The 22,930-nt window shown below is 44.1% G+C and overlaps 3 protein-coding genes across 3 annotated transcripts; all 3 read left to right on the top strand.

Annotated features, from left to right (window-relative positions):
- Window positions 1-1,780: 1,780 nt before the first annotated feature.
- Window positions 1,781-7,380, top strand: LOC306695695 (TBC1 domain family member 24-like; the record flags this gene model as incomplete). The annotated part of the gene is made up of 11 exons (XM_079159001.1): window positions 1,781-1,986; window positions 2,150-2,364; window positions 2,467-2,728; window positions 2,854-2,970; window positions 3,720-4,136; window positions 4,221-4,460; window positions 4,648-4,803; window positions 5,371-5,434; window positions 5,559-5,657; window positions 5,808-6,105; window positions 6,204-7,380. The coding sequence occupies 11 exons, from the start codon at window positions 1,781-1,783 to the stop codon at window positions 6,377-6,379; spliced, it is 2,250 nt and encodes a 749-aa protein (XP_079015127.1). The 3' UTR covers window positions 6,380-7,380.
- Window positions 7,381-8,128: 748 nt separating this feature from the next.
- LOC306695938 (uncharacterized protein) lies at window positions 8,129-11,900 on the top strand. The gene is made up of 3 exons (XM_079159377.1): window positions 8,129-8,158; window positions 9,658-9,715; window positions 9,822-11,900. The coding sequence occupies exons 2-3, from the start codon at window positions 9,667-9,669 to the stop codon at window positions 10,934-10,936; spliced, it is 1,164 nt and encodes a 387-aa protein (XP_079015503.1). The 5' UTR covers window positions 8,129-8,158; window positions 9,658-9,666; the 3' UTR covers window positions 10,937-11,900.
- Window positions 11,901-12,466: 566 nt separating this feature from the next.
- Window positions 12,467-22,393, top strand: cfap52 (cilia and flagella associated protein 52; the record flags this gene model as incomplete). The annotated part of the gene is made up of 14 exons (XM_079160229.1): window positions 12,467-12,527; window positions 12,984-13,183; window positions 13,317-13,453; window positions 13,728-13,856; window positions 13,945-14,044; window positions 14,289-14,405; window positions 14,544-14,644; window positions 14,841-15,011; window positions 15,453-15,601; window positions 15,680-15,825; window positions 16,086-16,237; window positions 17,355-17,457; window positions 21,303-21,414; window positions 22,212-22,393. 14 exons carry the CDS (start codon window positions 12,467-12,469, stop codon window positions 22,391-22,393), a joined length of 1,860 nt encoding a protein of 619 aa, XP_079016355.1.
- Between the last annotated feature and the right edge of the window lie 537 nt (window positions 22,394-22,930).

Here is a 22,930-nt window from a genome sequence, read left to right on the forward strand (position 1 = left end):
TTCACTGACAAAAATAATTGTATCTTCATACCAATTTGGACTGATTGAGGTTTTCCCTATTGATTGTAATTGTTCTGTTGTTCCACAAGGTGGAGTGAAATCATGGGTAACTATCATCCTCCAATAACACAGTATTAGTCGATGAAATTCCTAAATTTGTAATCATCCTGGACAGTATGCAATCAGAAAAGCACATTTGGATTACCCTGTGGCCTATAGGCACTTCTAAAAAGAGCATAACAGCAATCCGTTCAGCCGTGTGGTTGAAGGCCTAGAAACCATCGAAAGGAACATTCGGGGTGGCGATCGAATTAAATTATTATTGCAGAGAAAAAACCTTTACATCTAACTTCAACATCAACGTGTCACAAATGCACTTCCTGTACTTTCCCATTTATAACTCCATATTGAGTGAGAAATCTTATAATCTTACTAGTGGACCTCAGAATGTGTTGTTTAGTTTAATAGGAAAAATGATTGACTGCAATGTACTAGACCGAGAAATTGAAGTGAAAGCAAAAAGTGTGAAGAGATGAACCTCTCTCCTCTAGTTTGCATCGGTGACTACATTGATGTTATTTGGGATTTCTGTTCTGCACCTCAACTGCAATTGAGTTTTTACTAAAACGATATCTTATATCTTAAATAATAATCTTAAAAAAGAATTGCATTTAGTTTTCTTCCCACAAATGAATGAAATGCTGAGAGTTAGGACAAGTGGATCTTTGCTTTTTACACCGTTTTCTGTGTTGCACATTAAAACCATCCCCTTATTTTCTTCTCCCCGTGTAGTTTGCCACATTTCTTTTGCGGACACACATGAGTGCTGGTACCCAAATACAACCTGCCCCTCCCCCCCCCACCACCACCCTCCCCTCCTTGTCAATTATGTCCAGTGTTTATATGCACCTAAAGAGATGTAAACGGTACGCTCCTTGTCACAATATAGGTCTCCATAGACTGAATAGTATGCAGGCTGAGTGATATGTGTGTTTTAACTGCTTTCATTTACTTACATTGCCCCACAAACTGTACAAGCATGACTTGGTAGCATGCCGGCCTTCATGGAAATGAACATGAAGGACCGACGACATACCTGGAGTTTGTTTTTCAACTCGGTTACATGCAGCGCCCACATATGAGATACGTGCATGTAGACGTTTTATGTTTCATGACCAAACAGTGGTTGTGTTTTGATCAAAACACACATCTGTTGTGTAGAATAATAACCTTTGGAGGACTTCTTGGAATACACTCATTTGACATTTCGCTGCTGCGCACCAGGCGGTTTCAGAGAAAGCAACACTCCTGTTTCAGATGACCTTATTATGAATATTGAATTCTTCGACAGGTTTCCCTATAAACAAATAATATTAAAAGCTTGTCTGTAATAACTGCAACAGCGATGAAAAATCTCTGGAGGTGTGAGTGGATGTAAAGTGTGTTATGTCATGTTAAGTCATGTGATCTGGAATTTTTCATTCCTTATATATGATGCTTCTGATTGTAGTGGCACCGAGGATACATTCCAGTCGGACTAATTACTTCTCAGAATGAGACACTGCACGTTGCCAATGTTAAAACAGGAAAGTCAGCACAACTGTTTGTTGTTTTTTTTCAACGGCTGGAGTCACCACAAACAAACCCTACACCACCATACCTGTCTCACATGACCGCAGGCCCACAGGCCTATATAACGCCCCGGCCCTCAGAACGGTGCAGCTTAGTGACACTTTTAACTCTCCAGATCGCAGCGCGTGGAGGGACAAGACTTGAGACGATGATCGACGTTTCAAGAACGCCGGAGTTCTCCAATTGTGTTAACATGAATTCCATCACAACGTGCGCGTCGTCCGACCAGGACCCGGGCTCCGTGGCAGAGGGCAGAGGCCGGCAAAGGTCTCACTCCTACTACAGTCCGGAGGAAAGCAAGAACTACGGCGTGCAGACGGAGGCAGAGGAGACCTTTCAGAGGCCTCGCTCCAGGTATGTTTTCACATGTGCTGTTTTTTTTCTGATCATTCAACAGACATGTGTCTTACTTTTAATTGATGTGGGTTTTGGTTTTATTGTTGTGGGACAACACAAGAAAAAAACGGGCATACTTATTACTGAGCACATAGTTGATGCTGATTCTACTGCTCTCCAGGTCCTTTTACAGCTGTGAGACGACAGAGCTTAACTCCGATTGCGAGGCGGGAAACGTCTCACGGCCCAGTCCGCTGAGGCAGAGGGCGAGCTCCCTAATCCAGTATCAAGTGAACAAAAAGGAAAAGAGAGAAGGGGATGGGCCCGGTGTTCCAGTCAGCTCGAAGAAGTCCAAGTCCAAACGAAGCAAGCACTCTCAAACAAGAGAACATAATGGTACTGAAATTATGCTTTTTTTCATAATCGCATGTGTTCCTCTCCCAAAGTCTATTTGCCTAAAATGAAACTGAAATATCTGTGTGTGCATACTTTACTCAGGCAGTAAAGGCAATCTCAAGCCAGTGTCCATGATGACCATCTCTGAGTCGGACAACTGGGAGATTAACTCCTGCTCGGGGATGAAGTATGGGCAGTTTGTGGACTGGGAGAAGATCGACCCCGAAGCTGCGACACGGTACCAGCAGATCCTGCAGAGTGACCACCAGCAGCTGAAAACCATGGGCCGAGAGGGATTCTGGGCCACGCCGCACACACTGAGGGCCAAAGCTTACTACCACATCATCCACAGCATCAATTCAAGGTTGAGATTGAATTTTTATGGAACGATGTCATGAAGCACACGGTGCATTGATTGATGAGACTTTTTGCAAAATCGGTGAGTGCTTTTTCATCTAAATCCAAATGCAATTGATGTTAAATCTGCAGCAGGCGCATCATTCCAGACAGAAATGTCCACAATGAAGTGGCCAAGCAGCACTTTGGAGAACAGAAAATCAGCACCCATGCGGTCCCAGAGTACATGGAGGCAGGAGAAATACCCAGGTACTTTGGTGGGATAATGTTGGGTCATGTGTCATAGACATGGTGCTACATAAAAACATGTACACTGTAGTCAAAAAAAACGTATGAAGATTAAACTAGCAAGAGAACAAACCAAGTGCCCTCATCATGTTTAAAGTTACTGCTTATGAAACAGTCAACTTAATAGCAATGCCTCTATAAGACCTAGATAAGTAAACAAGACCATCAGCGAGAAGATTGGCTGTTAATGCTTGTCATCGATGACACCGGGTGGGATGATTAAATCATGCAGGCTCACCAGGAACTCCTTCAGCTCAGATACCTTCGGGGTCTCCGGCAGCGACCAGCCCGCCACAGACAGACCCGGATCTGGCTTCGCCTTCGACCTGCAATCGGGTGCTCCGGCGGGAGGAGGAGAGCTCACCGCCCGGTGGCAGCGTCTCCTCCTCCTCCAGGAGCAGAGCTTCTCCTCTCTGCTCCTCCGGTCCCCGCTGGGAGCCAACACCACGCTGCTGGAGACCCAGGCCGTATTGCTAGACCCGCTGGAGGGAAGAGAGGCACGGGAGACTGCCAAAATCAACACAAAATGAAAGTTCATTGTAGTAGCTTTAAATGTGTCAGTTCATTTGGTTACAATTTTGAGTGACCTTTGTTGGATTTACAAAAAAAAAAAGATGTGATCCAAGATGTTATGCTTTAAATGTTGAATTATCATGTGTGCTTTTAAATGAAAGTCTCCCCAAGTGAATCCTCCGTCCTCTCTTATCCAGATACTGTCTCAACAAAGCAGGCCTGAACTCCGTGAAAAAGATCCTCATTTGCCTCGGCAAATGCTTCCCGGACATGAACTTCTGCCCCATCCTGCCCGAACTGGTCTCCCTCCTCCTCCACTTCAGCGAGGACGAGGCCGAGTGTTTCCACAGCGTGTCCCGCCTCATCTGCTACGACGACCCCAACAAGCGCTACATCGACCAGACCTTCCTCACCTACCGGGCCTCCTGCATGACCTTCGGGGACCTCGCCAACAGGTGCTGCAGGGGCATCCGCAAGCTGATCGCCAGCTCTCACCAGAACCTCTTTGAGTTCTACTCCGACTGGATCATGTGGATATTCGCCGACCTTCCCTTCACATACGCCATCAGAGTGCTGGATGTCTACATATTGGAGGGCTACAAGGTCCTCTACAGGTTTGTTGCTGCCTCATGTGGAAACAAAGATCTGAGTGTGTGGTTTCTCACGGCATGGCCGTAACCGTGTCGTTTCTTGCGTAGGGTGGCGCTGGCTTTGCTCAGCCTCTACAAGGTATCTGTGTCATCCAGAGTGGCGGACGTGGAAGACTTCCGTACGGACATGAAGAGGTTCGTGCAGAGCGTGGCTCGCCACTGCACGGCTGAGAATCTTCTGGAGAGGGCCTTCATGATCCCGATGGCCACGCGGAGGGAGCTCAACCTCCTGTTCAATGCCAACAAGGACGCCCTCATGCAAAAAGGTGTCGGCACGCACCAGAAGAGGTGGGTCAGCGCACAAGTTTGATATAGAACAGCCCGTGAGAGGCTTATTTGTCGGCAGAAATAACAGTAAAGGAATCTGCTCATAATAAGATTAAGGACTTTTCATCATGGGTAATTGCTGGGGAAAAAAAAGCTCACATTTATCTTATTTCAATTTCATGTTCTCGTCATTTCTATGTTCCTAAAGGCAGTCGGTCGAGACGGTGAACTTCAGCAACTTCGCCTCCAGTGTCGTGACTGGGACCGAGATGAGAGTCGTCTGGGCCTGGATACCTGAGCGCTTCTCCCTTTTCAGCCCCATCCGGCTGTTTAGCACGGCGGAACACGGAAGAAGCCTCACTTCGTAAGCCACCTTCGTCCAACACGTCATCGAGAAAAAACCATCTGCGAAACAAAGAGCTGATGAATTATGGCTCGAAGCCTTTCTTTCATATGTAAAAAGCCTTCATGTCCTTTAATTCTGTCTCCTCATACTTGCACTATTAAAGGGACAGTTCACACCAAAATCAAAAGTATATATCTTACCTCTCACCTGTAGTAGTATTTATCAGTCTAGATTGTTTTGGTGTGAGTTGCCTAGTTTTGGAGATATCGGCGTTGAATATGTGTTTTTTGACTCTGGGGTGAACTGTCCCTTTAAATGAGGGCATCATGGATCAATAACTGCTGAACACCGTGTGCCAGCAGTGAAAAGCAGATTCTCAGGTCTAGTTACCTAACAGAACGGGGCCGCGTGTTTTCACTATCAACATGTTTGCTTTGAGTGTAAAAGTCAAGCCACTCACAGTTCAGTTCACGCTGTTTATGAAAAAATACCTTAAGTTGAAACAACTAGTTCTGAACTGTCTGTTAAAAAGCGTAAGGATATTAAAAACAACAATAAATCCTGTTTTTTCTCTCTCTCATGTAGATTCTATTCACATGTGGAGGGACACGAACCAGCGGTCTTGATTATCAAAACTATGTGTGAAGAGGTAACATTAGATAAGGAATATTGGGATATTTAGCGACATATGCTTTTCCTTTTTCTTTAATAGATTTGAATGCAATGTGTCTTTAAGCTTTTTATTTTGTGCTGAAATAATTCTCATTTCTCAGGTCTTCGGTGCATTCCTGTCAACAGATGTGATAGAAAGGAAAAAGCACGACTCTGAGGGACTCACGTATTTTGGAACCGGGGAATGTTTTGTTTTTACGGTGAGACAAATTCCTGCTTTCTTCTTCTTCTTCTTGAGTTCAACTCGTCACATCACAGGGTTTGCTGCAACATGCTTTAAGTCTGATTTTTTTTTGTGTCAACTTTCTTCATTATCGTTCAATAAACCAGAAGTTTGCTCGCTCCCTCAGCTGCGTCCCAACATGGAGCGCTACCAGCAGGCTATGGTCAACATAATGACCAGAGCAGCTTCCCCTCAGCAGGCTCGAGACGGCGGCTTGGCCTCCTCTCCGATGTCCAACGGTGGCTGCTCCCCCATCGCCACCCAGACTCTGACCTGTCCCGCCGGAACCCCCCAGGACCCCAGCTACCTGACGATCCCCTTCACCGCCCCATCAGAGGAGCCCACGACGGCCAAAGAGCCGAGGAGACCCAAGGAACAGGAAGCCTCCATGTTCATCGCATGCAGTGACAGTCAGCTCATAATCGGTACGCCAGTGGAACATATTGTTAGGTCTTATTTATTCGTTATAAAAAGTTCTAGTTAACAGTGTGTGGATGCGGTGCTGATTTCTGTCCTTTCTTAGGTGGTGATGGAGGCCACGCACTCTGCCTACAGGAAGACCTAGAGGGGGGGCTCTCAGAGCCTTGTGACACATTCAAGAGCACCCAACTCTGCAAGGGACATTTCAAGATCCAGGCCCTGGAAGTGTGGGGCATCCAGAACTCTATTTCCTTTTCTCACAGCTTTCCCTCTGAGTAGACGAACAGGCAGGGAGAGAGAAGCCGTGACACTTTGCATCTTTGTGGTCGAAACACTCTGCCATTTTTTTTCTTCACAATGCTGTTTCATTGGACTTGATTTTTATTTAAATGTTCAGATATTTATTTTGTGAAATGCACATGTGTGCACGTGACATATTGCAAAGGAATTGAGGGAGATTTTACTTGACTTTAATGTCCACGTGTCAAGTCACGTTTATTTGTAGAGCCTTATATTGCACATTTCGTCTCACGGTTCTACACAAGCCCACATAAACAATGCTTCCTCTCACAGGGAAGCTCTCTTGAAACATAAGGAAAATCTCCACACGGAAAAAAAACACTTCTAATTTGATCACAGAGGGAAGGGTTGAGCTATTGCGTGCAACGGCATCTGCTGTAATGAATCCTATCTGTTGCACAAAAAAAGAGAGTACTTTTGCCGGATGTATATAATTCCACATGTTTTTGTATTTTGCAGTTGATTTGCATTTGATACGCAATTTAATTTCATGCTCTTTTTCACATATTGTGATCAGTGGCTCGTGTTTTCCCTACGTCTAATGACTTATTCTGATATAGACCTGTTGTGAACATTATATTTATATATTTTTTTACTGCGTAATGGAGTCAAAAGCAATTTCATACTGAGAAAAAAAATATTTTTACTTTCTGTTTAACTAGTTTCTGAGTTGTCAACATATGGAGGCTATTACTAATAATTGGTGTAGGCCTATACATATGTGTGTATACGAGGTCATGTCTGTTTATTTGCTGTTAAAATAACGTGAAGGGTTTTGATATCCTTTATATGCACACCTTGTTTATGAGACATGTGCTGCCTTCTAGTGCTTGTGAAACTATCGTAAGTGTAAGGATGCATCGGAACCTGATCTGAAGTGTGAAAATGTATTCTTGTTGTTTTGTTTGTTTGGTTGCTCGAATGTTTGTTTTTGCGATAAAAGACAAAAAGACATTTTGAGCAGATAATAAAAAACGATGTCAACAGCAAACATACCGGTTGGTTTGTATTTCGTTGTTCAATCAGCGTAATGTTTGGATGCGTCTACTGTAAGTTGCTTTACCTCAGTTGACACATTTTTCTTTTAAATAAAACGTTAAGCTGTACATAATGCTATTGTCTCATCATTCAGATACCACAGCACAAGGCAGGTCGCCTACGTGGCGCACGAGCAGTAAAATACGATATTAATCGAAAACAACCATTTAAACATCCGAATTTACGTGTGGCATGTGAAGGTATCGTGTAAGGATCGGGCAACGGGCATCAACACTCCACTGCTACAACTAGTTCGGCAAACTGCAGCGATTAGACTGCGGTCAAGTCAGCAGACACTGACATTTTAGTGCACCTATATACTGACATTCATGGTAAAATCGTTCAAACGGGAGTGAGCGAGGGACTTTGCAAAGTTAGCGGAGGGATCCACGTGAGACTATTTCCGGTTCTCCAAACAAGATGTCAACAAAGCGTAGCTATTATTCATTTGATTATCTTTCCAGCAACCCACAAATCAAATAATAAATACACTTCACGTACAATTTAATTGTATTTCCCCTTTAACTCACGATATTCATGTAACACGTTTTATGCTTAGTGTGAATGTAATTCAATTAACCTTATTTCCGTATAATTGCAGTTTATATACTCTTTCTTGACATAGTATTTTGAAAACCGGAAGTGACCGGAATTGATCACGGAGATCCGAGTGTTTGCTGGCCAGACCGCAGTAGCGAAGTAGTTATCGTGAAATGTCAAGTAGGTTGAATTTAAAACGCTGCGGAGGAAAGATGTGACCGACCTTCGGTTTTAAGGATTATTAAAGAGGTGGGACTCAATCTTATATGCCCTGCTCGACCGTGTACGCCTTTGCTATGCTAGCCAACGCGAAAACAACGTTAGCTTCGGCTAACTTAGCCGAAGCTAATAAGTCAAGCTAACGTTGACTTGTTTGCATGTGTGTCCCAGGTAAACAATAATCCAAACTATTGTTTACATCCATTAAAGCAATACAATAGTTTGCGCTAACCACACAACAGTCGGTGGGGGGGTTCTCTGTAAAGATCAAGAAGAGTCATGCTAAACTCAATACAAAAACATGTTTCCTGCACGTTTACACATCCATCATATCCAGATGTGGTTTTCTGAATCAACACTGTTTACTGTACAATTTGAGGCGCATTCTCTCGTCCAATCCGTTTTGTCATCGCAGCATGATCCCTCAAAAGTCAGCTTTGTGAACAGCTAAGTCACATAGCTGGTCGGTAGATTAACGCTATATAAATATAGTCTTATCTCGTCAGGCGATGGTGCAAACAGCCATCAATGGGCCTTTGTGATATCTGAACCCTGCTTCAGAGATGCCGGGTAAAGAAGGAGAAGCGTCCTCAACACCTGGTTTAATTTTCGAGTGGTTTAACATTAACACGTCATATGGGAGAACAGCTGGATTGTTCTGCGTCACGTTCTCCTCTGTGGGGGTCCTCATCACCCAGCACACCACATTCATTTCTGGTTGTCAGCTAGCAGAGCTACATGTCAATGGTAGTAAACCACCACCTGACCCAAACAGCTGAACCCTGCCACTCTGCAGGGTACCAGTTCCTTGTTGAAATAGCCTCGAACATGTTTATCTCTCCTGCTTTCGTCATATCCTCGTGTATTTTTACACATCTCCAACATGAATGTGTGAAACTGTAAGTCATGATCTCTCAAGTGAAAGATACAATGTAGCATTGCTACTCAAAAGATGTGAGATTTCAGGAAGTATCTGTGATCAAAGTAGTGTGCAGCTAATAAATCTTGTACTCGGCTATTTTTCCACCATTACAATTCATTAGTCATTAAATATATCGTATCGGCGTATATGTCGGCCAATAAGTAACAATACATTACTGTACACAATTACCAAATTAGGTTTGTGGTAATTTAGAAAATGTTACTATCCCCCCCCCCCAATACAGCACTGACAAGTGACATTTTTGCCAGTATGCATTTTTATAAATACAACATAAGTCTACGGGATTTGCATTCAAATTACATTGTATGTTTGAGTGTGTTCATGTTAGATAAAGAAGTGCTATTTGACGATATATCATTACAACATGTTTAAATCAGTTTCATCCTCAACAATCCAGTGACGTTCTATGTTATACAGATGTTGAAAGACCAACACTGAATCCCTGCTCTACCACAATGATGTCAGTTTCCAATTCCTCTGTGTGTGTCTTGTTTTTTGCGTCTGTGTGTGTGAACAGGCTGCAGTCATGGGCCCGGGCGCAGCGTCTGTCCCTAAAACAGAATCTTCAGACGAAAGTAAGCGTCGATGCTTCCTTGTGTTTTCATCATTTTTCTTTGGGTCCTCCTCTCTGATACATCATGTAATATTAGTCGGTAATTCTTTGATGTGACTGTTCCTCAGGTCCCGGAGTAATCATCGTGAAGGAGATCTCAGACTCGGATTCCAATGACGCCTCAACCGCCGCCGAGCCCGAGAGACGGCCCGAGAGCAGCGCGTCAGACAAGAGCTACCCTTGCTCCGTCTGCGGCAAGGTGTTCGACAGACCGTCGAAGCTGGAGAGGCATAGGCCTGTGCACACGAGGAAGCCCAAGACTCTTCACCAGTGTCAGCACTGCGAGAAGAGTTTCATACAACAAGAGAAGCTGATCCGACACCAGAACTGCCACAGCAGGACTAACCAGCACCCCTGTCCCGACTGCGGGAAGGTGTTCAACAGGCCGTCGAAGCTCGAGAGGCACAAGCACACCCACTCGAAGAAACCCAAGGTGCCCCATCAGTGCTCGTTCTGCATGAAGACGTTCAGCAAACTTAACAAGCTCGTCCGTCACAAGCGGATGCACACCGGGGAGAAGCCTTTCACCTGCTCCGTCTGCGGGAAAGGGTTCTCCGAGTCGGGCCACTGCAAAGCGCACGAGAAGACGCACGAGGAGCAGCCGGAGAAACCGCACTGCTGCGCCGACTGCGGGATGTGCTTCTTCAAGGCCTCGGAGCTCCGTCGGCACTTCCGCTCCCACACGGGAGAGAAACCTTTCCGGTGCACCCTGTGCGAGAGCCGCTTCTCCCGCTCCGAAGGACTCAAAAGGCACATGCGGAGCCACACGGGGGAGAGACCATACAAATGCATCATCTGCGCCAAGGGGTTTTATTCCCGCCAGGATTTGAATATTCACGGGTTGACCCACTCGGGAGAGAAGCCGCACCTTTGCCCCGTGTGCGGCAAGGGCTTCTCGCAGCTGGGCAACATGAAAGAACACGAGCAGAATGTTCACATCAAGTCCGAGAAGTACATTTGCAACGAATGCGGGGCGACCTTCACGCGGTACAAGTCGCTGACGAAACACCAGAGGACGCATACGGGAGAAAGGCCGTACCTGTGCCTCACCTGCGGTCGCAGGTTTTCATGGAGCCATTCGCTCAGCAGACACCGGAGGACGCACACACACAGACAGATGTCTATGGACGCATCCAAAGACAGATTAAGTTTTGAAGGACCCTCGGAGAATCCTAGCAGTTGAAAAATAGAAGCGAGGACATTTTCATCGTCAAGCTATCTTCCTGGAGCCTCAGTCGAGATAACACGTGCATTCTGTCGCGCATTGAGAACTCAATTTTCAAGCTTTGTGAATATTCACCTCGCCGATTGCCTTATTTTGCCACAAAATATCAGTTAGATACTCTCAGTACAGGCCTCCAGGTTAGGTTTATGTGTTCTATTAATTGGGTGAAGACTGATCATGTGGCTGTTTATGTACACTGCTGTATGCGGTGCAGCTCTGTTTACATCTTCCTTTATGACAGAGGTGTCCTTGCCTTCAGCTAGTGTGGAAGAATTCCTGTTTGTTATCAACCAAAAGATGTGTCACAACCAAAGGAGAGTTGCCCTGACTCCAAGACCTGAACTCGTATTTGACATGCAGCCAAACGGATGCGAGAAACCATACCGGCGACGTCTCTGCACCTGTGTGATTGATGGAGATGTCGGACTGAAGTCTTGACTAAATCTGAGTACGTGTCTGCTTCCCCAATAGTGTTTAACTCCGACTGATGTTATCTGCTACCTCACGTAAACAGAGAAGTTCATTAACCAGTTCAAGATGTGTGCGTTGTTCAGCCCATGCCAGTAGCTCAGTGATTTTCCAAAAATGTACTTTTTTTTTGTTATTGTTTTGAATATTACAATAACACTTGAATGCCAAAAACAAAACTTTATTTGTACTCCTTATGTCAAAATCATTTTTTAAATGTTTGTTTATTTTTTTTTAAATTAAACCTTCTCATAACAGCAACAGTTTTCCTCTGGTATGTATGAGTTGTGTATAAAGACAAATTAATGTCAAACTTTTTGCACAGTTGGACTTATGTATCACACTATTATGATCTAAAATGTACTCAAATGTACTTTGAGTTGTGCTGATAACGATGTGAATTCACCTTTGAGCAACGTGAGTCTCTCTGGAAAGCTATTTTATAGAAAATATAGTCACCAATAAACTGTCTTCATAAATCATTTTTGTGTATGGCGTTTGTTGTGGCGTACCAAACTATTCTGCTGCATGTTGCCATGATGCCTATAGTGAAAACCACCGTTGCCTTTACGGTGTTTAGTGTAATATCGGTTCCCAGAGATAGTTGATCTGTCTCTTCATTTGGCAAAGACACAGTACAAATATGGCATCTCGTTGTTTTTTTTTAAGAAACATATTTCTATTGTCCCTGTAGATTTGTCCCTTAACATCACTAACCAGGGATTAAATGGAGAAAAAAACGGTGTACATATTTATCTTAATTTGTGTACGCTCACCCATTTCAAGGTAACATGCAACGTTTCCGAGGACACGTGAAGGCAACGAGGACCCACCAATGACAGTGGCCAATAGAATCCCAGCTGTTGCTAGGTAACGTTTGTTTGGTGTAGCCAACGTTGCAGAGCTGTCAGGCTGGTTTGAGAAAAGAGCGTTAATTAGTTATTTTTAAAGCGACTTTCTTGATGTTAGTAACGTTTGGGCATATCTCAACACTTTACAGGATAATATATTGTTTCAGCCATGGCTCTTGCAACGCAGGGCGTGCCTCAACTTCAACTAGAGGCTGTTATTGGGTTTAACGGTAAGTTTTCCTGCAAACGTTAGTTACGCATCTAACGTAGCTAACGTTAACTTAGCTAACTAGCCGTTTACTAACTGACCTAACGTCAAAACCGTGGTTCAAACCTTAAGGAACACAACTTGCTTAACTTGTGTTAGCACGCTAACCTGTGAACATGAAACTTTTCAACAATCTTTGACGTTGATACTAAATTGTGTGATACTTTCAGTTGACGCTAAAGATAAAGTGTTTTGCTAATTATCAACTATATCAATAATATGTAACAGCTACTTGGTTGGATTCAAACAGGAAACGGTTGCACATTATCATTGCTTCATGCTCATCTACTTTTTTTAATAAACAATAGACCATCCATCACCCCCCTCCCCCCCCCCCTCCCTGTGCTTTTCCCCTAAAACACGCTCCTTCTTATCTCACGTGACCGGTATGCAGACGTTTACATTCATGTCTCATCAGGGCACGTGTTTTCTGGTCTGAGAGTCCATCCGGACCGAGAGCACCTGATCTACCCTCTGGGATGCTCAGTCATTCTTCAGAGGATCGAAGATGGCAAGCAGGAGATCCTGCATGGACACACGGACAATGTAACCTGTATTTCAGTGTCCACAAGTGGATCGTATATCGCCTCTGGACAGGTCACCTTCATGGGCTCTGAGGTAGGCGTAGTAGTTCTGCATTATCATTTCTAAAATGTCTCATATGGTTGACTCAACTTAATCTCCACCACCAGTACTTACCACATATATATATATTTAAATATCATATATGTATGCGTTTTGTTTTTCCTAGGCTGCGGTTATCATCTGGGACTACGCACAGCGGACAATCTATGCCCAGCTGCTGGACCACAAGGGAAAGGTAGAAGCACTGGCCTTCTCTCCCAACGAGAAGTACCTGGTGTCCATCGGAGGTCAGGACGATAGCAGGTAAACATCAAGTTTGGGTGATGCCGTCCAGAGTGAGCTGTGCTCCCTCCCAAATAACCAGGTTGCGTCACACAGGAATGAGGAACAGAGGCACGCGGTCAGCCTTCTTTATGCGAATCAAGACACTTCTCTTGGCACGTTATCAGTTTGTAACACTTGATGAACACAGTACTTTCCTACAGATCAGTCCTTGGAGAAGAAAATTCTCTATTTCACTGAAAATGCAATATTTATTTCTTCATATTTCTTCATTTAGTTTTCTGTGTGTCCTCAGGATAGTGGTATGGAATATTGAGACCAAGCAGGCCATCTGTGGGAGCCTGGCTTCACCGCGCAGCGCCGGTAACTGCCTCACCGTGCAGTTCTCAAACACAGACGACAATGTCTTCGTTTCTGCCGGGAGGTGAGTGAGTGCAGTCTGCTGGCATTCTGTAAAACCAACCAGATTCTGTATGTTAATATCCTCGGTGGTGTTGTTGTTTTTTGGTCAGCGAAACCTTGCGAGTCTGGGAGCTGGACCTCCCCAACAGGAAGATCAGGCCCACGGAGTGTCAGACAGGCAAGCTGAAGAGGACTGTGAAATGTATACAGGTACGAGGCCGTGAGAGTCTTCAGTTCCCATCGGTTTGCTCCCCCAGCTTATTTAGCTAGCCCGCCATTTAGCTTTGCAAAATGTCTATTGCCGAAAGTCACTAAATGATTGGTGGAGGAGTTGCAGTAGATGCATCTGGGGAGATAACTAACGATCTATAAACATGGCGAGCAATTCCATGTAATATTATTCTGTGATCTTTCTTGTTTTGGTCATATTGACGTGTTTGTAATATTACCCCAGATTTCAGAGGACGATCAGTTCATTTTCTGTGGCACCACCAGTGGAGACATAATGAAAATCAACCTGAAGATGGGGCTTCTGATCGACTCTAGTCCAGCTAAAGACAACTACAGCATGGTAGGTCGGCGAGTCTAACTAAAACGTGCCAGGTCTTCATATATACATATATATACGTATATATAGTTCAACTAGTGTCAAGGAAACTAGGAATTTGACTATATCTTAAATCTCAGTGCTCGTGTCTTTTCCGCGCAGGGTGTCAATGTCCTAAGGATTCTGAAGCACGGGGACCTGCTCGTGGGCTCTGGATCCGGCACCTTGACTCTCTGTTCCAGGACTGACTTCAAACCTCTTAAGTGAGTCCAACAAATGTGTCATTTGAATCATCCCCATTTAAGAGATACTTACATTTGTTCATGGTGTGCACGTTTTATTTTCCTCTATATCTTGTACATTAGAATAAATATCTAGGGTACCTCTGAGTTTATCTTACAGCTCCTTCATTATCAGCTCCTTCTCCCCCCCCCCCCCCCCCCTCTTCTCCCACATTAGGAAAGTCCAGCTGGAGAAGGGTGTGACCTCCATCGCTATGAGAGGAGAGGGCCAGCAGTTCTTCGTTGGGACGGAGACGGCTCAGATGTACCGCTGCGGCTATGACGACCTCGAAGAGGAACTCATTTTCTCCAGCCACAACAGCGCTGTCAATGACGTCGTCATAGTTTAGTGAGTGGCACATTAGACAATTTCAGGGAGGAAGTAAAATCGGCAAAAAGCCTTTTTACAGCTTTTGAAATTGGCAAATAATATACAGTATATCCAAAATGAATTGACATTCATGTAATAAAAACAATAATTTCCTCTGGTACCAAAAGTATCACACATATAAGAGTATACTCTGTGCGAATCGCCGTGTCTCTTTTGAGCAAAAGGGCTTAAACCCCATTACTGTAATCTCCCACAATGCATGACTTCAGTACCGCTTTGTGCTCACCAGAGGGCGACATAAGCTTGCCTCATCCATGTCAGTTTTAAGATGACACAGTTTTAGTAACATTGTATATGGATATATTGTATGGATACTGGGTTATTACCACAATATCATATGCCTTTTACTCAATAAGCAGCCTTTCTCTCTTTATTTGTGTGTTGTTGTTTTTTTTTTAGTGCAACATCTGAATTGTTTGCAACCTGCTCCGAGGAGGACATCAGGTTGTGGCACACAGACATGTCCAAAGAGCTGCTGCGGATCACCGTGCCCAACGTGACCTGCAACTCCCTGGACATCATGGTTGACGGACACAGCATCATCAGTGGTGGGAACCCGGGAGAGAAATATCTGCCAACAAGTCACCACAAAGAATGACTGATGACTGACTCTTACTCTCTTCCAGCATGGAACGATGGGAAGATCCGTGTGTTTGGGCCGGAAAGTGGCTGTCTCATGCAAATCATTCACGACGCGCACAGGAGGGGCGTGAAAGCCATCGCTGGCACCAAGGACAGCAAGAGGATCGTCAGCGGAGGGGGAGACGGACAGGTCAGTAGGCGTCGTTCACAAAGCAGAGCGCAATGTTCCGCGCTCTCACCGAATGGAAACGCACTGAAATTAGATTTTTCTTTGAAAATGTGAAGCTGTGAATTATTGAATTGAAGTTAAAATGCTCTCACGGGCAAATGGTCACATGAATCCATTATGCATCCATAGTTGGCATTGAAAGAGAGTGGAAAGAGTCTTTTAAATGAAGTGCAATATCTGACGACTGGTTAAATGAGTCGGGCGGGGCTCACCTGTTGTAGGTCTGCGTTTGGGAGCTGCAGCCGCACGGCCATCGGCTGCTGGAGGCCATGAAGAAGCACAGGGCCGCCATCACTTGTATCAAGATCAAGAGTGACAGCAAAGAGTGTGTCACTGCCAGCGCTGATGGAACCTGGATCATCTGGGACATAGTGTGAGTAGCCCCTCTGTGTCCCCAAACACACACACACACACACACACACACACACACACACACACACACACACACACACACACAGACACACACACACATTTCATATGTACATCCTCTTCAAACCTTGTTTTTCTTGTATAGTCAGTGCATAAAATACTCACGTGTCTTGGTAGTACTATGTAATAACATAGACAGCAAAGCTGCTTGACTAAGTCGAATTTGTAATGAATTAATTCTCAATTTTGATTCGATTCTTCCTGAAACTCAACTATTTTGCTCAGTTGAGTTGAGTTGAAAAAATGGGTGGAAAGAAAGACTTATTACTGGATGAGTTAATCCCATTATCCAGCAAAAAGAACGAATAATACTATACATAATAGCTAAAGACATACACAGCCACCGGAGAGACAATTACAGAAAATAGAGCGTGCTGCTTTCAAGTCCGCGTTGAAATAAGAGTAAAATTCTGAAGCGGCGTCTGGCTGGTACAGAGGGAATAAAAAGAAATCCGGTGCATTCTTTATGAAGAAATCTTAAAATCCTTTAATCTGCGGGGCTTCTTTTGCGAGGAGAATAAAACCTTTTAAAAGTCGTCGTGTTTTTTCACTGACTAGCCTCTTCAATGAACAAGTCTGTGGATTAAAGACTTCCACACTGTATGCATCCAGAGTGGCATAGATGTTTCTTCTTTTGTATGATTACTAACAAGCTGTTGTTGAAAAAGAATATTAGTCAGACAAGAGCCTTTAGCCTTAATTCATCTAGATTGGCACCTTATCCAGCTAGATACATGAGGAAGTTGCTCATGGATGTTTTGTTTGAATGCACAGTTCATCTTTTCATTGTATAATTATACAGATCAGCTTGTGTTTATTTTGTTTGCATGGAAAAGAAAACATGTTTGGTTATATTTAAGGTGCTCAATTCCAAATTCAGAGGGACTGACTCTACGTAACTCTCAACATGGCGGCTGAGCCGGCAGCTAGAAGCTAAAGGTGCAAACAGCACGAACAGTGCAAACAGTGCTGATGGAGCTAACAGTGCTAAACATCTCTCTCCTATGTTTGTTTTTTTTCCTTTCAACTTCTGCACGCATCGTCTGCATTTCCTGCTGTAGGCGGTTTGTGAGTCTTCAGATGGGGATTGCCAACACACATTTCCGGACGGTGTGCTACCACCCAGAAGAATACCAGATCATCACCAGTGGGACTGACAGGAAGGTGCGTTTAGGGGACCGGTAGTGGTGGAAGAAGTATTCAGACCCTTTACTCTAGTAAAAGTACTAATATCACACTGTGAAAATGTGTATTATCTGCTAAGTTTACTTTTAAATAGTTTATTTAGTTTAAAAAGAGGGAGAATTTTCTCAACCTATAAAGTTGAGTTGAGTAGAAGTATAAAGTTCCATAAAGTGGAAATACTCAACTCAAAACTCAACAAGTACCTCTAATTTCAAGTTCAGCACTTGAGTTAATGGATTCAGGTTGCATTTTAAGGCAATTCCAGTAGGCATTTAAACAATATATGTTTTATTATTTACTTAATTTATATCCCAACCAGTACAGCATATCCCATTACTGATGTCTGGTCACGTAGCTTTACAATAAGACTTGTTTTGGGTGTTTTTTATTGCACTGGTATGTAAGAATTCCCTGGGAAGCAACTCAGCATACACGCCTCACAGGAAGAACAAAAAGAAAAAAAAGTAATGATTGTAATGAGTGAGAATCCCTCGGGGTGGAAAGAGTCTGACACTCGCATAATGTAGATGTCTCATTGTGCTGTTATTGTTATTACAATCTCCACTCAGTGCACATGAGAGAAAAAGGCCGGCTGTGCTGGCAAAATCAGCATAGAGAGGACGTGCACAGTCACACACACACACGCGCTCGCATGTCCACCGATTAGTTTGAAAAGCTTGTAATTTGTTTCTCAGCTGAACATAATTAAGCCGTTGCGTTGGCTGCTAGTCGCAGAGACAGAGACGCTCAGCCCTTTCGAGTCTGTTACTTTGCGAGTCATGTTGATTCACTCGTCACCGCTCATTTACACGAGGTCAGAAGTTCACGGCGGCAGGATGGAGCGCTTGTTTCCTTGATTGTGCACTTCATCCGCACCCCTTGAACCCTCATCGACAAGTTGTGCTGATTAACGCAGCGCTGGGGATGTGCTGAGTGAGCAGAGAGAGAGAGAGAGAGAGAGAGACAGAGAGAGAGAATTAGCTCCCCCAGACAGAGCGCCTGTGTCTTGGGATGAGCAGATGGTGGATCTGGCTGGCACTTGGGCACATCCGCAGGAAGCCACGGACGCCACAGCGCTCCCCTCCCTCAGTGTCTCCCTTCTCCCTCCCCTTTCCCTTGAATCTCTCTCTCTCTCTCTCTCTCTCCCCCCCCCCCCCCTCCTCACTCTGACCCTCCATCACGTCCCAGCATGCCTCGATGGGTAAAATCACAGAGAGGACGCCATTAAAAGTGAAGTAAACGGTGTGAAGAGAAAGACACTAGCCAAGAGAAAAAATAAAAAAACAAGGCTTGTGGAGGGTCAGGGAGCGATCGTGTTGATGACGATGCATGTTTTGATGCTGCATTCAGTGGAGACAATATGGTGGACGGGAACGATAGTTGAAAGCGGTCTTATTGTGTTCTGTCCAGTTATTTGTTGCCGTGTAATGGTAGGATGCAGCCTGGATGCCTCACATCATTTAAATGAAATAGTACTTTTGCAGCACAATATGAGCCGGGAACATTCGGTTGCATGGTATGGACCTTTAAGGGGAGACACTAAAAGACATTAAAACAGTTTAATTAAACATATATCACCATTGAACTTCCCCAGTTGATTACTTACATTAAGATCATTATTTTTTCTATTACAACGTTTCTAAAATTGATGGCCAAATATGCAAAGAAGGCATTGGCTTATCAAATATGTGGTAATTTGCATACATTTCCAGAATGTAGGCTTTTTTTTTGGAAAATGACCTTTATAGATGTGTATTGTAAAATGAGATACATTTTAAAGACAGTACAGGTGGATGGGGTAGATACATTGAATAACAGATGAAACTTTTTTTATTACACCCTTTCTTAAATGTTATGTTTAAATATGCAAATGAGGTAGTATCTAATTCTAACTTCTGGTGAATTTAGGAGAACTCTACAGACGCAAATAGACAAAGTTTAGTGAAATAAACACATGCTATGGAAGCAAAATAGACCCAAATCTCAAAATAGACCAGTGCGTAAAAAAACAATGTTTTTGTTTTGTCGTGTCTCCCCGTAAACTCTCAACCACACAGGTTTCAGACTGGCCCCTTGATTAATTTCCTGGCGGCCCGTGTTGTGGCTATGAGCACGTTTCCCAGGCTGAGGTGGAGGGAACACAGATGGGCCGAGACAACTCACACAGGTGGGAGTCTCTAATAAGCTGCCGAAATGAGATAATGACGGAGGGAGAGGTCGAGACATGTGGCAAAGGAGGAAGCAGCGGAAGATGACACGGGGGAGAAAAAGGAGGAGTGTTAACAGAAAATCGTATGAACATGATTTTGATCCGTCAATTCGTGGTATTTGGAGATGTACTGCTTTGTTTGCTGTGTGGTCACATCAGAAACACACACCTCAGCTGAGTGAATTTGCATTATCCTGCACAGCTGCAAGCCTCGCCTTCCGCTGCGATTCTGGATTTAAATACGGAAAGAATTCATAACTTGGTATTCGGCGTTTATAATGAACCGTTTTTTTCCACCCTCCGATTGTGGCTGCGTTTTGCCCTGAAATTATGTTTTGCGAAATTATTTTGGAGGAATATTAATATCAGCGAGCCATTCCGTCTGCAGTGAGCCAATCTGTAGCAGAGAAAAGATCCCGCGCTTGGCCGGCCCCCACAGAAAATGTTCCCGTGGCTCGTGAGGGCAGCTTATTGCTTTGAGAATCACTCTGCAGTTCTGAAACTATAAATAAGTCTGAGCCTTTTGTTCCTCTTTCATTTCATAATAACCAACGGCCTTTGATATGTCTGTGTGAGATTACATTTCCCCCTCCTATAATACATTACAGGCATGGTCTTGTGCAGAGAAATGAAACCCTACCTCAGAGGCTATTCTTATAAGTGTTGGGCTTATTCTGCGCAGCTCTGTGGAACATGAACGTTTCCTTTTACACACCTAATGGGTATGACTTGATTTCATTTTGTTTAGTCAATGACCATAGTCAAATTATGTGTATTGTTCATTAGCAGCATTACGGAAATGATACACACAGATTCTCCTGAACTAGATCTTTAAATCTGATGCGTGGTGCTTTGAACTATTGATTGACGTCGAGGTGCAGTCGGTTCAGCCTGCGTTTTACTAACTTGAAAACACGCGAAGGGACAGAGATCGCCACCAGATGTTCATTCGTACAGGATGAGTCAGAAGACTTGGCCCCTCATTTACAGTACTTAACTTTTAATAATGTAATCAGCTCGGTCATATAAATAACAAGAAAGGGCCCTTGTTGTCGTGCGGCACTGTGATGTGTTTTTGCCACCTGCGCTATAAATAACTTCGGCTAACAATTGCCTTTTGTGAGATTTGATACTTTGACAGCTATAAAGCTCAGGGGGAGGATTAAATCTCATTTAGATCAGCACACATGGTTTCAATCGATGTGTGTGTGATAGATTATCACCATAGACCTACTTATTTCCACATACAATACAAATAATAAAGCAGTAAAGTTAGTTCAAGGTAGTTTTGAGGTCACATATTGCACATCACCAAAATAGGAATATAAAATAGGATAACGTGAAGGAATAATATCATAACTACAAAGAGATGCCGTCACCGGCATCATCTGCATCGTGAGCCTGCATCAATCTTCAGAAGCAATTACTGCTATAATTCAAACAACAGCAAAGAGCTCACAAGGCGATGTGTCATTTATGATGAGGAAAAGAGACTCCACAATGTCAGCGCACCGCACGTGCGCATTCTCCCTCCCCTCTTGGATGCGGGAGTCTCGCCTAAACAATGGCGGGGATGAGCTGATATGTGTAATGTGTTGACCCCCCCCCCCCTCAGGTTGTCTACAGGGACGTGTTTGACGGATCCGCCATCAGAGAACTGGAGGCGTCGCAGTCCGGGTCCATCAACGTCGTGCACATCTCACAGGACGGCAGGCACTTTGTGACAGGTGAGGCCCGGTGCTGGTTTTTACTGTGGCCGCTGTGCTCCTTCGTCAGAGATTTTCCTTCCAACGTAATTCAACCGAGAATGAATAAGTCTACATCGGAAAAGTCTGCATGAGCATGCATGGAATTTCTTCAAATTTGGCACAAAAGACACATTCGTCCAGCCGGCCTCATCTCAGAAACGCTTGGAGGGAATTTCTTCAAATTCTGCACAAACGTCCACTGATCAACTGATTTGATTTGGGATGGGGGGGGGGGGGGGGGGGGGGGGGTCAAAGGTCACTCTGATCTCTCGTCCGTCCCATTCGAGTGAACACAATATCTCAAGAACACAGGGAATTTCATTACATCTGGCACAAACTGTCCACTTGGACTTGAGGATGAACTGATTCGAATTTGGTGGTCGAAAGTCAAGTTCACCGTGACTTCACAAAAAATGTTTGGCCATAACTCAAGAATTCATAATGCCAATTGTGACAATTTCTCACAAATGCCTGTTAGGATAAAATGAAGTGATGACATGGTTGTAAACTTGACTGGGTGGCGGAGGCATACAACCGCCAGGTAGTTTCAGTCGGGGTCACTTCAGTTAAAAAACTGTGTCATGAAATCCTTTGATTTGTTTTCGGTCGCGGCGTTATTGTGCTGCTTTCCATTTGTCTTTTTTCACTCTCATATATAGTCGAGAGTGTTCTCATCTCCTTGCAGCCTTCGTTTTCATCTCCTCTGACACTGCAATGCACGACTCTGCTCAAACGTCTCTGAGGCTGTTGACGTGTTTTTCGCCTCTCCGTGACAGGTGGAGATGACAAGCTGGTGAAGGTGTGGGACTACATGAAAGGTGTGGTCACCCACGTAGGAGTAGCTCACAGTAGCAGCATCACCAGCCTCAAGATCTGCTCCAATAACCGCGTCTTAATCAGCACCAGCGCCGACGGAGCCATCCTTCAGTGGAGGTTCCCTCACCCTTCGGCCTCTTAATGCGTGCATGTGGACCGCACACGGCGACTTGTAATCCACACTCCTACTCAAATGTATCCGACGTTAATCTTTCTCTCTTAGCAACTGTTACGAGAGTTCAACTGTATTACATGAAAAGAACAAGTTTACACTCAGACCGAAAGGAAATAAATGCAATTTGATTAAGCATCAACGACTTTGTTGTGTTTCTTTTTCCAGGCGAGAAATGGACGATTTAAAAAAAGAAATGAAAAGATTGCACTTAAGTGGTAATTCCCCACAGGAGCCGAATATAGGTGGGAATTCACAGAGCGACACTTAACACGAGTATAAAATGACACTTCGAGGCACAAGAACATATTCTTCACACCAAAGTGTCCGCATTACGCTTCTTTAGACTTCTTGTGAACAACGGAATGAATGCCGACGAAACCACAATATGTAAAAACAAGGCTATATGCTGGATCTGTAAAAAACGAAAAAGGGCATCGCTGTCGCCGGCGTCCTCCGCCCTGCTACAGAGGACGATTTGTGGGTCATTTTCTGGAAGGAAATATG

This window comes from Pholis gunnellus (assembly GCF_910591455.1).
Source record: "Pholis gunnellus genome assembly, chromosome: 5".
Taxonomy (NCBI): domain Eukaryota; kingdom Metazoa; phylum Chordata; class Actinopteri; order Perciformes; family Pholidae; genus Pholis; species Pholis gunnellus.